Raw genomic sequence first — 13,577 nt, 5'->3', positions numbered from 1 at the left:
CTGGGACACTTTGCACAGCTGTGCAAAAGTAAGAGAGTGTGCTTCTGCTGATGTTTTGCTGATCGTCTTGGGTGCTGGTGGCACAGCAGCCTGAGAGATGGAGAAATGTCTTCTAGTGCTAGCCAGGAGAGTCATCTGGCATGACACCAAGCAGTGGGTAGGACACTGAAACCCCAAGGGGCCTGAGAAAATAAGTCGTACATTTGTCCCACTTCTTCCTGAGGAGCAAAAGCTCTTGGTGAAAGCCGTAGCCCACAGAGATCTTGGGGAGGGGCCCAAGATGGAGATGATTCAAGACGTCCCCTGCCTTAGCATGACCATTGTGGCTGTCTCTATTTGTTCTGCAGAGCACGCACAGTCGCAGAAGAATGAGAAGGTGCGATGTTCAAACCACGATGCAACACACACGCTTGTTCTCTCCCTTGATGGGAAGCTTTCTGAACACTGGGCTACAGCTTCAGCTGGCTGCTCTAAGACAAGGTAAGAAGGTTTCATGGGGTGCAGGTACGGTAACGGTCAGGGAAGATGGCCCACTTTTCCTAAAGGTAGCATCCAAGAGACTGAGGGATGTCGAGACTGTAGACTGTTGTAAAGAGGGAACTGGAACACATTTGTTCCTAGTACCCAAAACTTTAACTTCTTTTGTTATCCAGCAAGAAGTGCACTGATTTTAAGGATAATACCAAGATCTGAGCCGCTTCAGATGCACGTGAGATGGGCTTCTCTCAAATTTAGCAAGGATTGGTAGTGTATACTGGAGTAATGCAGATGACTTGCAAAGCACATGTGGCTCAGGAAAGCTGCGGGTGAAAGACCCAAGCACACCTGAACCTTGCCACCTTCCGATTAAGCTGTGAGGGTAACCGTCACCTAAAAATGTCACAGCAGTTTGCTGTGGGATTTTCTGTTAACTTGCCCAGGGCTGAGCCTGATTCTCTTCCAGCTTCCCATGGTACAAACCACAACCAACTCCGTTAGCGCAGCTGCAGTAGGCTAGCGTAAGAGCGGGGTGAATCAGCTAAGGTGACCTATATTTTTCCAAATAATTCCCGCTAACCGTGCTAGCACTTGGTGAGCAGAGGATCTTCTTCCTCTACTTTGTCTCATGGTACAGCATTTATCTATTTTGATTTGTTTGCTGTTGTTTTTTTTTTCTCCTTATTTTTGTAGGCTGGTGAAAGAACTAGGAAACCAAGATATTGTTCAAATAGCATGTGGGGACCAGCACGCCATGGCACTCTCCAGAGGTAGCCTCTTTCAAGCACAGTTTTCCTCCAAATGGTAGTCACATTCTTGGCAGGCTTGCTCTCAGAAGGGAGTGTTCGAACTACTTCCAGTAGTTGGTGACACCATTGGAGAGTAACGAGCGGTGGGTAGGGGACACAAAGTGCGCTGGCTGTCAGCGCTGCCCTTTCCTCCCAGCACCCAGGGGCCTGCAGCTCTGTCTCTTTGCAGTTCCTGCGCACTACCCCTCCACAAAGGTGTGTAGTGGAGAGCAGATGTGGCCACCCTACTCTACAGTCACCAGACCTGCTCATTCTTAAGTTGGAGCACTTCTCTGGTTGGGAACTTCTTGCAAGTATGGCTGGAGCACTTCTCTGGCTGGGAACTTCTTGCAAGTATGGCTTTAGAGGTGGAAACACCCTGCCTTTATTCTTGCTGTGCTGAGTCACACGGGCAGCATGGGAGACCCCCAAAGGAGTCAGAAGCAAACAGGGAGATTTGGCTACAGATGGTGGCCTCACCTTGGAGCTAGGTCCCTGAAAACAGCACTGATTTTCGCTCCCACTCCCAAAGTGCAAAGACTCAAGACAAGCAGTGAGGCTGAGCTGTTTTCTTTTGTTCTGTGTGTGAAGGAGGTAAGCTTTTCACCTGGGGCCAGAACACCCATGGACAGCTTGGAGTGGGGAGCCAAACCACGCTCATCCCCCAACCACAGTTGGTGCAAAGACTAAAGGGCATCTCACTTGCTCAAATTGCTGCTGGAGGAGCTCACGGTGCTGCCGTGTCGCTCTCGGGAGCTGTGTACTCTTGGGGAAAGAACGATTTTGGACAGCTGGGTCTCGGAGACACAGAAGGTAAGGAAGCACAGCAGTTTGAGAGGAAAGCGGTAGGAAGATATTTTCTTGGTCAGTGAACTTACTGCAGACACCTGACTGGCTCAGGATTGTCAAGCCCCTTTGGAGCAGCAGTGGAGAGAAAAGTCTTTTGAAGAATGGGTATCTGGATAAGTTCTTTCTTTCCGAGCTGTTGTCTCCTGACCATAGGAAAGGCATGCAGGGACAAGGCATTTAGGGGTTGTATTTCTAAGAGAACTTCTAATCATTTTATGTGGCCAACTGGATCATGTTGGCTCATCAAACCATATGTCTCAGAGGTCTCTTTCCACTCCCGTTCTCTCTCCAGGCAGTCTTGCATGAAAGAAATTAATTTTATATCACTTTGCCTTCTTTAATTCCCTGTAAACACAAGGTGAGAGAAGAATTAAAATCACCTGTTGTCTTCAAACCCGGAAGGCTAGAGCAGAGTTGCCCTAGCCAGACAGAACCTGAAGTCAGCGGGATCTGAATGCGTCCACACCCTTGAGAGTCAAATATTTTGAAGCCAAGTACCTTTTTTTCAACCAGATGTGAAAGTGCTGTGGTTTTTTTCACATCTAATATAAACGAAAAGAAAATACTATGAAAAAGACAGAACATTATGAGAAAGAGTATGTTATAATGGAGGGTAGAAAACAACTCAAACCCAAGTTGTAAATATGTGAATTGCTGTCAGAGAGGACTGAAAAGTGCTAAAAGCCTGTTTTCTAAACCTTTATTTCTGTGAGACCCCTTGGTACTCTTTCACTTCAGCAGTGCTGTCTTCTTTCCAGACAGGGACTGCCCGTCGTACATTGGAGCATTAGAGCACTGGAAGGCTGTATTTATCTCATGTGGGGCAGACCATACCGCAGTGCTTTCCAAGGTGAGTCTGAAATGGAAAGTCAGCATCTGAGACCTTACTCTGCGAGAAAAGATACACTGCTAAAAGCCAACATGGAGAAATTGAGATGGCAATGCCTGCTTCTATCCCAGTCTGAGGACGATCCCCAAGGATGCTAACTAAGCTTGTGGGAAAAGTGGCCTTTGCTCAGATTCCTGTCACCTGCACGCAAACTTTCGCAGGGAGATGGTGAATGGGAATCCTGGGGCAAAGAGGTGCAGTTCAACTCTCAGTACCTTTTGAAAATATTTTCTTTTTTGTAGCGTATTGGGGACTTCAGAAAATTCACTAGGGTTTACTCATACAAGTAAAATTCTTAAGCAACAGGGAGTTACTCTCAGGAGTGAAATTGCTTTTCTCAGGAGTTAAATGATTTGGGCACTGGACAATGTAAGATTAGGCTTGATGCAAAGTGAACTCTACCTGTGTTTGAATCAGGGATGTTTTGAATCGTCCCGTATAACATATTGTGTCTTGCCGGCTCTCACTCTCGGTAGTGACCATTTGTTGGTAATGAAGTGATGCTGTTGTTTGTTTCTTCATCATCAAGGAGGGGTTGGTGTGCACCTTTGGAGCAGGAGGGGCTGGCCAGCTTGGTCACAACTCCACCCGGAACGAACTCACGCCTCGTCTGGTGGCCGAGCTGTGGGGAGCAAGAGTTTCACAGGTTGCCTGCGGCAGGTGGGAAAGTACCAATGCCTTCTGAAGTCAAAGTCTTAGGGGAATCACTGAGGAGCAGCAGGGAGGGGAGTCACCAAGGTGTTCAAATCCCTGTATCCCAGTAGGTTAGCACTGTCAGAATATTGTCCACTCTTCAAGGGTAAGCCACCCTCCTGCCACAGCCCCAGTGAAAGCAGAACTCTCAGGCCAGGCTGAGAAGAGGGAGAGGGCTACAAAATCCACCAGAAGCCCTTGGTTTTTTCCTCTTTTAAGAAATGAAGGGCGTACTGGGTTCCGAAGGGCAAAAGACTGTCAAAAGCCTGCACTGGGAAAGACACCAAATTCCCATCCGCTTTGACGAACCGCTGAGTCCTTAGAAAGAACTGAAGAGTGGTGATAATTATCCAACTTCATTCTGCCTTTCTGGAACTGGGACAGAAAAAGATTCCTGTCAACTTTCCCGGGCTTTGTATCAGGCTCAGCAGCACAGAAGCTGCGCTTTTAGAAATGGAAGGGTGTGAAGCTAGCAAGGCACAGCGCTTGATTTTTGTACGTGGAACCAGGGTGAATCACAAATGTTAGGGGACAGGATAGGAAATTTGAGCCCATATGTTTCCTTATTGCTGAATGTTTATGCAAGGAAGGGTCCTAAGGCTTTGTTAGAGGGACTGTCAGGACTTTTAAAGATGAGCCTCAGCTATCCACTCTGAAAATGTATCTGTACATTTTATTCTGACTAGCCTAGTGATATTAGCTTATTATGACCATTTTTCTTTTTCTGAACAGACAGCACACCCTGGTCTATGTCCCCTCCTTGGACAAAGTCTATTTGTTTGGTTGTGGTGAAGAAGGACAGCTGGGAGACGAGAGAAAGCCTAATCAGTTAATACCACTTCCCATTGATTTGCCAGTGAATACTGGAAAATCCTGTCGGGGTAATGACCATTGCAGATGTGTACAATCTACACTTGTTTCTTCCAGGGAGATGTTTCCTTTCTTGATCTCACATTTACACTGAGAGGCTAACATTATGTCTCATGCTTGCTTGGTCATCCCAACAGATTCTACAATGGATAATTCCATTTGCTGCTTGATTTAGCATCATGGGTAATGGCCACATAGAATCAACTTTTAGACAGACAGCTATTATCTGAGGGTTTTTTTACTGTTAAACATCTGTGTACTGAACTCTGAAGATAATGACTGTCTCTTCAAATGGTCCTTTGAAAATCTTTTTATTCTTTCACAGAAAACAACACATCACAAAACGTGATTGAAATTATTGCAGGAGGAAACCAAAATGTCCTTTGCAAGAAGAACAAGGTATGTGCATATTTGATCAGGGCTTCTGGTTTTACCATTGTTCACATTACTGCCAGAAACATTTGGATTTTCCATCCTGCTTTTAGTGCTCCAAGTTCATATATGTCTCTTTCAGCTCTTTCCATGCTTACCCAGAAACTAACTTGTATTGCAGTTATATATATACGTTCTGTGCTTAATGCATCTGGATCATGCTGAATGACCATTAACTTGTTCATACTTAGGCTGAAATCTTCTTGTAGTGATTGGCTTGAAAAAAAGAATCCCGTTTGCTCGACCTGTAATCTTGTCAATATTTTCATGTATTTCACACAGAATTCCTGTTTGAATGGAATTGCTACTCTGAAGGATGAAGATGTGGATGCATGGATTTCTAATTCCAGTTTGCAACACTGGAAGAGTGTAAAAAAGTAAGTCAGAAACCTGCTGGTTTTTTTTTTTCCCCCGATACATGATTTTCTCTAAAAATTGTTACTCTTTGGACACTATTGTAGGAACTGATGTTCAAGAATTCAGCTGAGACAGAATCTCATACCAGCACTTCTTACTTAGGTTTTGCCAAGGAAAAAGATATGTTGATAAGCAACAGCCCTTCGCTAACCCTTTTGCAGGAGCAGAGCAGACGAACTGCCTGGCTTCGGCAGCCTGTCCTCCTCTTCTTGCGCAGAATGGTTGTTAAGTTGATGAAGAGCTGACAGGTTAAATCAGTGAAAGCTTCGGTCTGCAGACTGAGGCCTTGTGCAAAAATCGTAAGCCAGAGCACCCAAACTGGAATGTTTTGTGTGTGCCAGCATTTAAAAATTAGGGATCCCTTCTTCAATTACCCATTTTCAAAAGCAGTAAGTACATACTACTGTGGGAAGCCTTACAGTTATGGCTGAGAATTTTGATTACACAGTCTTTTTTCGGATTTTACGTGGGAGGTTATTATCTTTGGGAAAGTCTGACTTCAGCTGCTGATTTTTAGCATTTAAAAATCTTTGCTGATTTGGATCTAAGTGTTTCCCTGACCACTTTTGGTGTGCTTTGGATCATATGGAAAATGGTTGTTGAGAGGACGAGAGAGAAAGGGTTCTTTCCAGATCTCAACAGGAAGAGCCTGACAGCAAATCGCGTGATAAAATAGCTGCTTTAGTAAGTAGAGAGCCGGGAATACAGGTAGTGAGTAAGTCTAACGTCCTTGCAGATGCCAGGAACACAGCAGCAAATGGATCCCCGGATGGACTTTCCCTCTGGACTTTCCTTCAGCACGGAGGGGTTCCTCCTCCCTCCCATGCTGCAGGGCCTTGTATTTTGCATAACAAACGAAACCGGGTAACCTCCCTGGTTAATAAAGTAATAAAGTACTGCTAAGAAAAGTTTTATGTGCTCAGGTGCAGCCACGCTTGGACACACGGTTTTTGTTCTTTCAGAATTAAAACCCTGAAGTTGCTACTCATGTTGAAAGGATTGACTTTGGTTTGTTTTTTACTATATCAGGAATATTGAACTGATCTTTTCATCTGAGGCTTGCATCAATGGAAGCTTCCTGGAGAAAAGGTAGTGTGCGCTGACTTAGACGTAACAGAATACTTGGGCTGCATGTAACCTGACCAGAAAGTGTTATTGAGTGTGTAGAGAAGATTAGTCATATCCAAATTTGCAAGAAGCAAGTCTGTATTTTTCACACCCAAAGCTATAATTAATTTTTTTATCCCCCCCAGTCCTACTGAAATTTGCTATACAAGCTCACATTCTAGCAGATTGTCCCATAGTGACATTTGACAGATGATGGTAATCCCTTTAGGCATTATTACAGATCCCAAAGGATCCATAATGGCTCCTCCCAGCACTGAAGTGCAAGTTGTTTTAGGGTGAAATACAGGAAGCTTACCATTAGCAGTGCGCAGCTACACAAGACAGGAAGGATAGAATATTATTCTCACACCACAGTGAGAATATCTTCTTAGAACAGATAAAATTATACCCACTGGAGTCAGGGCTGAACTTTCCAAGTATTTTCTGACATTAGGATGCTTCCCTACTCAGTCAGTAACAAAAACCAGCTTCTCACGTCATTTGGTGTGTTTTTTTTTCCTTTGTGATAGGGACAAACATTTCAAAACTTCCAAAGAAGTCTCAGGTGTAGACATGTCAGAAGTGCAACGTTTTTATGGGAAGATCAGAAAGAAGCCAAAAGTCTTTCAGGAGGTAAGGATTCGATGTAAGCATTCTCACTACATAGACACTGAGGAGCTCTGGATTTGTGCATGAAACTTAGGAATTTCGTGCCAACCTAATGATTTTGGCAAAACCTCATTGCATTTTTAACCCTTGTCTCTTATTTTTCCTTCTGAAGGTGCAAAAGGAGATTGAGAAGTTACTGCCCTCATTGTCTTCCTCTCCCATCTCACCTGAAAATTTCAGAGTCTACTTGATCTTGCCTTTCCTTCTGCAGGAAGAGGATGACAGCTCTTACCGTTCTCTCAGGCTGCTAGCACATGCCATCATGAAGCTCCAGCCAAAGGATCTGCAAACTCTTGGTAGGGTTCTATGATGGTCGAACCGAATGATTTAAATTCTTGGTCATTTTCAGCTGTGGTGCAAGAGTTAGTATTGCCGATGTAATTTATTCCAGAGCTCAGTCTGAAAAAAATGCTTTCAGTAGAAGTAGAAACATGGGGACTACACAGCAAGACACAAGAAAAAAAAATTCTCAGTCTGAGGTTTAATAATTTTTGTAGTGTGAAATTAAGCATTTATTTGGTTTAGTTCATTTGATAAAAAGAGAAAATGCATCCTCATGCAGAAATTGCAGTTATTTGCACGTTACCTGTGATGGATACTTCACTAGCTGTTTTCTTTACAGAATGCCTGTGGTCAAATCTAGAAACATCCTTTTTCAAGAAGCTGGTCATTCTGTATCAGAGGGTTTCCCAGAAAAACCTATCTCAATTTATCATGGAAGTCAGAGGTTGTCAAAGAAACCTCTACAACCTGCATCCACATGAAACAGAGACTCTGGAAATACTGCAGATTCTTTACCAGGTAAGAAAGTGTTTGGATCCTGATTAGGTAGGACGTATCGGTACAAGTTACTAAGTGTTTTAACCCTTTTTATTTGTTAAATTATCTGAGTTTCCTTCTTACAAGGGAACATGGGGCCTCATCATTTGACAGTGCTTCAGGAACCTCTTTGGCGTAGAGCCAGCGGAGCTTTGAAGGAATCCTGCTCTTGAGTTGTGCCTGGCTGACCCTCTACAGAAGTGAAGAGCTGAAGCATGTTATCACCCCCGGCGGGGGGCAAGGGGAGGGATGCTTTCAGTGGTGTGTGGAGTGCATGCACTGATGAGCACAGAGCTGTGGATGTGCTGTCCTTTAGGTAGCGTGCCCATTCCCCTTTCTGCTAGTGAGGTCTCTCAGCCCAGTAACTGCTCGCAGCATTTAAAAGACAACCCCCCTGCCTGGCACATCGTGGCTGCTACAGCAACACTACGTCATGGTTTAACAGCCTGTTGCCTGAGAAATTGTCTCGGTCAATGGGATTAGAAAGTCTTCAGCTGCATATGAACAAGGGGAAGAAAGGGGGCAATAACTCTCCTCTTCTTGACAACCATCCTTTCTCCTCATGAGGTGTTCAAAGTTTAGGAAAGTCCAGAGCTCAAGCATACGCTTAGTATCAATCACAGTCATCAAATCTTGTTCAGAATTGAATATCCTTTTTGGCTGAGAATGCAGATTTGGGCCTTGAAGTTTAGACTCTTGAATCTGTATTTATCCGCTGGGTGAAACTCAAAAGTGTGGCAGGCCTCCTCCTCCATAAGCGGTTACATCATCTGGAGCTTTACATGCTCACTGTCGCCTCCCAAATCGTATCTTTGCCAGGCAACAAGTATGAACGTGAATAGGGAACTTCAGATTCTCCTGCAACATGAAAGACACTCAAAGCGAAATGTACCTCTCCTGATGGAGTCCTGTTAAGGGGTCTTCACTGCAAATGGAAACGGCTTTCCTGCTAGTTTATACATGGCTTTCTGAGACTTCTCACTGTTGAGTGCTGTGCTACTTGTAGCCTTTCTATCCTTCCACTTCTGTGCAGACTCCCAGCGCTCTTTCTGCAGAGAGCCCTGTTACTCCTCAGTCCTGTCCTGTCACACAGACGCATAGTTCACTAGATCTGCTGACATCCCTTTTCGTATTTTGTGTATCAACGCAGGTGAACTCCAGAACTGGTTTCAGGGTACAAGAAAACAACTTCTATGTGCCTCAAGTGAAAGCGTTTACCAACGTGTGTAGGCTCTTTAATGTAGAATTAGTAAGTATAAAATCTTACCAGCAGTGCAAAACACCTTTTTTTTTCTGTTTTATTTAAATGAGTCAATACATACAAAAGTCAACTCTAGACACTAGCCCAGTACATCTCAAAGAGAATGCATTTTCCCTAGTCCTCCAGCTGTTCTAAATTATGCAAGCCACTTACAATCCCAGTATTTTATCAGCTACAATAGTGCCTTTCCGGAGATGACCCCTGGTTCGGAGAGTTGGAGCTGTCCTCCAGCATCTTCAGGAGCTCTATTTGCTTTGAACTGGTGATCAGTGTGAAATAGCACCATGAGGGATGCTTGCTATACTTCTTGTTGCTCTGGATTTTATGATGTTTAATTAACAGAAATATTGTGAGGTCTCTTTAAACTTTCATACAGAAACTCTATTGAGCGTTTCAATTTACTTACATCTAAAAACAAAGCCATGGGAATAAAAAATACTATGTGAGATGGTTCATTTCTTGATGACACAAAGGAGTGAAAATTAGCTACCAAATGCAACCGGTGTCACAGGAAGCAGCATGAAACAGAAATGTGGGTAGTAGGGGCTTCCTTAGGCCAAAAATGCAGTTTTCTGGCAACTTGGCTGGAATTCGCAGGGCAACTGCCTAATTCTTTCATAAGCTTTTGTTTCCTAATGAACCAATTTTGTACCAATTAACCAGAATGGAGGAGGAGGTTTGAGAAACAGTATAGAATCAAAAACCAAACAGGATACTACCTGAAGTTGCTGCCTTATCATACTCGAGGTGTAATACTTTGAATTAGATTACTTTGTGTACCAGCATCTATTTCTGGTATTACAGATAATAAACCCAACAGTTTTTAACAACAGTGTACCATAACGGGGTATCTAGGACGTTTTTGCTATGTGTTTTGGTTTAGCTGAATTATGGAAGAGGCTATTAAAATCACTATGCCTCTGTTTTATTCTTGGGGCACTGTAACACGGTGTCTGCCTGCACAGACAGTTCAGATGCCTCTCTGTCAGGGTTTCCCACTCACAGAAGTGTTTAGGAGCTGCTTTTAGAAAGCGTGCCTGTGTTGGCGTAGTGTTCATGTACACAAGGGCATGTTTCAGAGATACGAGAGTTTGCCAGGGTACAGACTGGCAGTTCGGTCTGCACGTGTATCCCCGAGTTCTGATTTTGCAAGAGAAAATCAACACGTCTTTTTCCTTCTTCCTTTTTATTTCAGATAGCCCTATGGAAGCTGACTGAGTATCCATGCATCTTTGACATGCAAGACAAGATTGTCATTCATTATACAGAATGCAACGCTCTGTCCAGCCTCTTTATTGATGTAAGTGTGGCCAATTTTTTTTTACAATTTGGAAGAGATAAACACACTGCTAACACAGTTACTTCACTCTTCAGGTAGGCTTAACGCCAATGGGCCAGGAACGCTGGATTTTTCCAGGACAGGAATGCTGGGTTTTTCCAGTCAGAAGACAGTGCCTTCTGCAAGACATATGGACCCATTTAAATGATGCACCAACCCAGCAGTTCAGGAAGATCTTAAAGGTAAGATACCAAATTGTATTATTTGTTAGCTCTGAATATATTGCTGCAGTGTTCTTTGATTTTCAGTGTTACTGAAACATTGGTAGAAGGGTGTCAGTATTCACTGAGCATACAACAAAACAGCTACTCGTCAAATTAGTATTAAAACGTGTTCCAAGGGGGATGTAGAGTAAATCTGGAGGGCAGTGTCTTATACTCTGATTCCAGGTAGCTGTCGAGCTTTGCTGGCATAAGTTAAATGCATGTTATTTACTGTGAGGTTGCTTTGGGGTAATGTAATAGGGTTGCTCAGGAAACCGGTAATTGGCGAAGTCCGTTACTATTACTGCTAGACAGACTGTTCAAAGACCCTAGGCTAGTTTGCTGTACATGAAAAACCTGGTGGCTGGGGAGCCAGCACTAGAGGCCGGCAAGTGACACAGCCACAAAGGCATTTCTCTCATGGAGATGCTGCCTAAAGGGAAAGGAAGGAGAGCAAGAGAGATGAAAAGCTGATTATAATGCTGCTGCCTCCGTGTGGCTTTAGTCTGTGGTTTCCACACAACCCAAAGTTTCTGCCAGCCGTATTTTCTTCAGGTGTCACAATGGTAGCCCTGCCCTGCAAAAGCCATTAGATGGCTGATGTGGGAACAGGGCACCTGCCCAGAGCGGAGCTCAGCTCAGGGACCACGTGCAGCATCAGTCACCAACGCAAGAGCCGTCAGAGCCTGGCACCACGCCCGCGCAGCAGGAACTACTGACCTCAGTGCCCTGTTACCTGGTTCTGGTTCTTTCCAGGCGAGCCTTCTTGCCAGCCAGAGCTGTCAGAGCTTTTCTTTCCTATACACTTAGGAGAACATTTACAAATGGCTCCTAGAGCTACCTTTCCTTCTCTTACCTTCCTCACTACATCAGCTGAAAGAGGCATTTATTTACGGTGGCAATAAGGCTTGTGCTAGATCATGAGTCTCTCTCCACTCATTGCAGGAGCCCCAACAAACAGCTGCACTGAGCTAGAGCCAGCCTTCCTATGCACCTCTTGTGGGCGCTGCCTTTCCTGCTGTGCATCACAGCGTTATTTGCCTAGCAGCAGCCTGATCCATTTGACTACATTATTAGTATCCCACCAAGGTCTGCAGTATTTACAACTTGGTGCTGCATTTCTGATTTTTTCAGCAGGTAAAGGACATTCATGTGGTTGTGTTGCAGATATGAACCACCCAGTAACAAAACATTAAAAAAGGAAACGCTTGTAGTAGATTATCGTAGCATCAACCTGTTGCCCTTCATAGCTGTGTCCTGTTAAGGTGTTTTGTCAGACAGTACCGAGAACTTTGCATGTGACAGTCTCATAGTGGTCTGTCACTGCATCCTCTAGCGTTGCTGTAAATGAAAACAGGGAAGGTTGAAGTATTTAGCAGAAGTATCTTCTGTTCCCTCTGTACTGAGGCGGGGACAGTGCTAAGGGGAAAGATACTCTGTGTACTTAAACAGCTTTTGTAGCTGGCTTGGCTACTATACTAACTCAGTTGGAGTTACTGTTCCTCTAACCTGTCAGGAGATGCCTCCTGAACGAAGATGACCCAGCCTGGCTATCAAACTTGGGCACTCAGACACATTTAACAAATAGTACAGGGACATACATCTCCTAAGCAGACACTGGAATATGTTGGAGGCCACTCTAACAAAACCCTGAAACACACAAGTACATCTTTTCTGCAGCGCTGTGATTTCCCCATCTTTTTCTAAAAAAAAAAAAAAAAAAAAAAGCAAGCAAGTAGCTACTGGACAGAGAAGGGTATCTTCCAAGTAAATTTCTTCATTTAACTTGTTTTGTTATTAAACATCAGCCTGATTTATTTTATGTTCTTCTGACAGTGAGACAAATACGTTTCAACACACACATCAGTTCAAAACAAAACCAAAGCTCGTAATTCAAAGAGAGATTCATATTGCTGCATATTGTCATTGCTTATTGTTTAACATCAGTTATTTCAGCCAAGGTGCAGTTCTTCCTCGTAAAAATGATCACCACCTAGAAGATTTTCATTAGTGCCACTACAAATGCACAACACTCTTGAACGGATACACTAGAAGGAATTAGTGCTTCTTGTTATTTCTCCTCTTTACCTGCCTTACCAGTAGTTAGGCTACTGCAGAGGACTTCATACAGTTCCAGGTACCACTAAGAAAATTACATCAGTCACTAGTGCCAGAAGGGAACTCTCTGAAATCAACTGCAATACCTGATGAGACTAAATAAACTGCATTGCTTTAGAGAAGCCCAGGGGTTAGCAAAGGCCTCACACTAGTTGTGCCTAAAAAGCTTAATCCCCATCCAGGTCCACAGGTGGAAGAACACATAAACCGGTATTGTCATAGGAAGGAGGAGACTGTAGAAACACAAGCTGTTTGTGCTGGTGCAGCCCTGTGGGAAGGTTTCATCTACGCTGGCTGAGTAAAACAAGCCTGCTAGGGACAGGAGGGGAACAAGCACAGTCAGTGTGGGCAGGGAGGGGAGCATGCCTCTGCCAGCCATCGGCCCCAGTTTACTGCTCTGGAGGGTGGGTCCTCAGGGCTGCTTCGAGCCCTCCGCTGGGGGCTTCTTCTGAGTCGTCCTAGCAGCCTCTGGGATCATGTTCGGGATGCCATCGATGATGGGGTATGCAATGCCCAGCTCTTCGTTAATGAGCTCGTTGGTAGTTTCTTCATACCTGCCCAGGCAAGACAGGGAAAGAAAAAAAAAACCAACAAACCAAACAAAAGGAGTGAATGACCTGGGTTTGCCCTTTGGCAGCCCCTCTCG

General features: G+C 44.2%; 3 protein-coding genes across 3 annotated transcripts; 1 reads left to right on the top strand and 2 right to left on the bottom strand.

Annotated features, from left to right (window-relative positions):
* Window positions 1-280: 280 nt before the first annotated feature.
* On the top strand, window positions 281-11,986 carry HERC3 (HECT and RLD domain containing E3 ubiquitin protein ligase 3). Its single transcript, XM_010295305.1, has 15 exons — window positions 281-480; window positions 1,171-1,247; window positions 1,857-2,078; window positions 2,873-2,964; window positions 3,533-3,663; window positions 4,429-4,577; window positions 4,892-4,965; window positions 5,281-5,375; window positions 6,445-6,504; window positions 7,053-7,155; window positions 7,304-7,487; window positions 7,814-7,992; window positions 9,161-9,259; window positions 10,467-10,571; window positions 11,981-11,986. The coding sequence occupies exons 1-15, from the start codon at window positions 281-283 to the stop codon at window positions 11,984-11,986; spliced, it is 1,776 nt and encodes a 591-aa protein (XP_010293607.1).
* A 1,093-nt stretch (window positions 11,987-13,079) lies between these two features.
* Window positions 13,080-13,310, bottom strand: PIGY (phosphatidylinositol glycan anchor biosynthesis, class Y). The gene has a single exon (XM_010295283.1). The coding sequence runs from the start codon at window positions 13,308-13,310 to the stop codon at window positions 13,080-13,082; it is 231 nt and encodes a 76-aa protein (XP_010293585.1).
* Window positions 13,311-13,343: 33 nt separating this feature from the next.
* On the bottom strand, window positions 13,344-13,485 carry PYURF (PIGY upstream reading frame; the record flags this gene model as incomplete). The annotated part of the gene is made up of 1 exon (XM_010295294.1): window positions 13,344-13,485. A coding segment is annotated over one exon (142 nt), but the record flags the coding sequence as incomplete, so codon positions are not given.
* Window positions 13,486-13,577: the final 92 nt, after the last annotated feature.

Source organism: Phaethon lepturus, unplaced genomic scaffold (genome assembly GCF_000687285.1).
Source record: "Phaethon lepturus isolate BGI_N335 unplaced genomic scaffold, ASM68728v1 Scaffold56350, whole genome shotgun sequence".
NCBI lineage: Eukaryota > Metazoa > Chordata > Aves > Phaethontiformes > Phaethontidae > Phaethon > Phaethon lepturus.
This window is presented reverse-complemented; position numbering and strand designations above follow the sequence as displayed.

What these genes read in the sequence shown, in the direction of transcription:
- HERC3 (XM_010295305.1), top strand. Translation starts at nt 281, where the DNA reads ATGGAGATGATTCAAGACGTCCCCTGCCTTAGCATGACCATTGTGGCT. An exon ending in AAAGGATCTGCAAACTCTTG is followed by an intron (nt 7,488 to 7,813) that starts GTAGGGTTCTAT and finishes TTTTCTTTACAG; the next exon opens with AATGCCTGTGGTCAAATCTA. An exon ending in GGCTCTTTAATGTAGAATTA is followed by an intron (nt 9,260 to 10,466) that starts GTAAGTATAAAA and finishes TTTTTATTTCAG; the next exon opens with ATAGCCCTATGGAAGCTGAC.
- PIGY (XM_010295283.1), bottom strand. Translation starts at nt 13,310, where the DNA reads ATGGCTGGCAGAGGCATGCTCCCCTCCCTGCCCACACTGACTGTGCTT.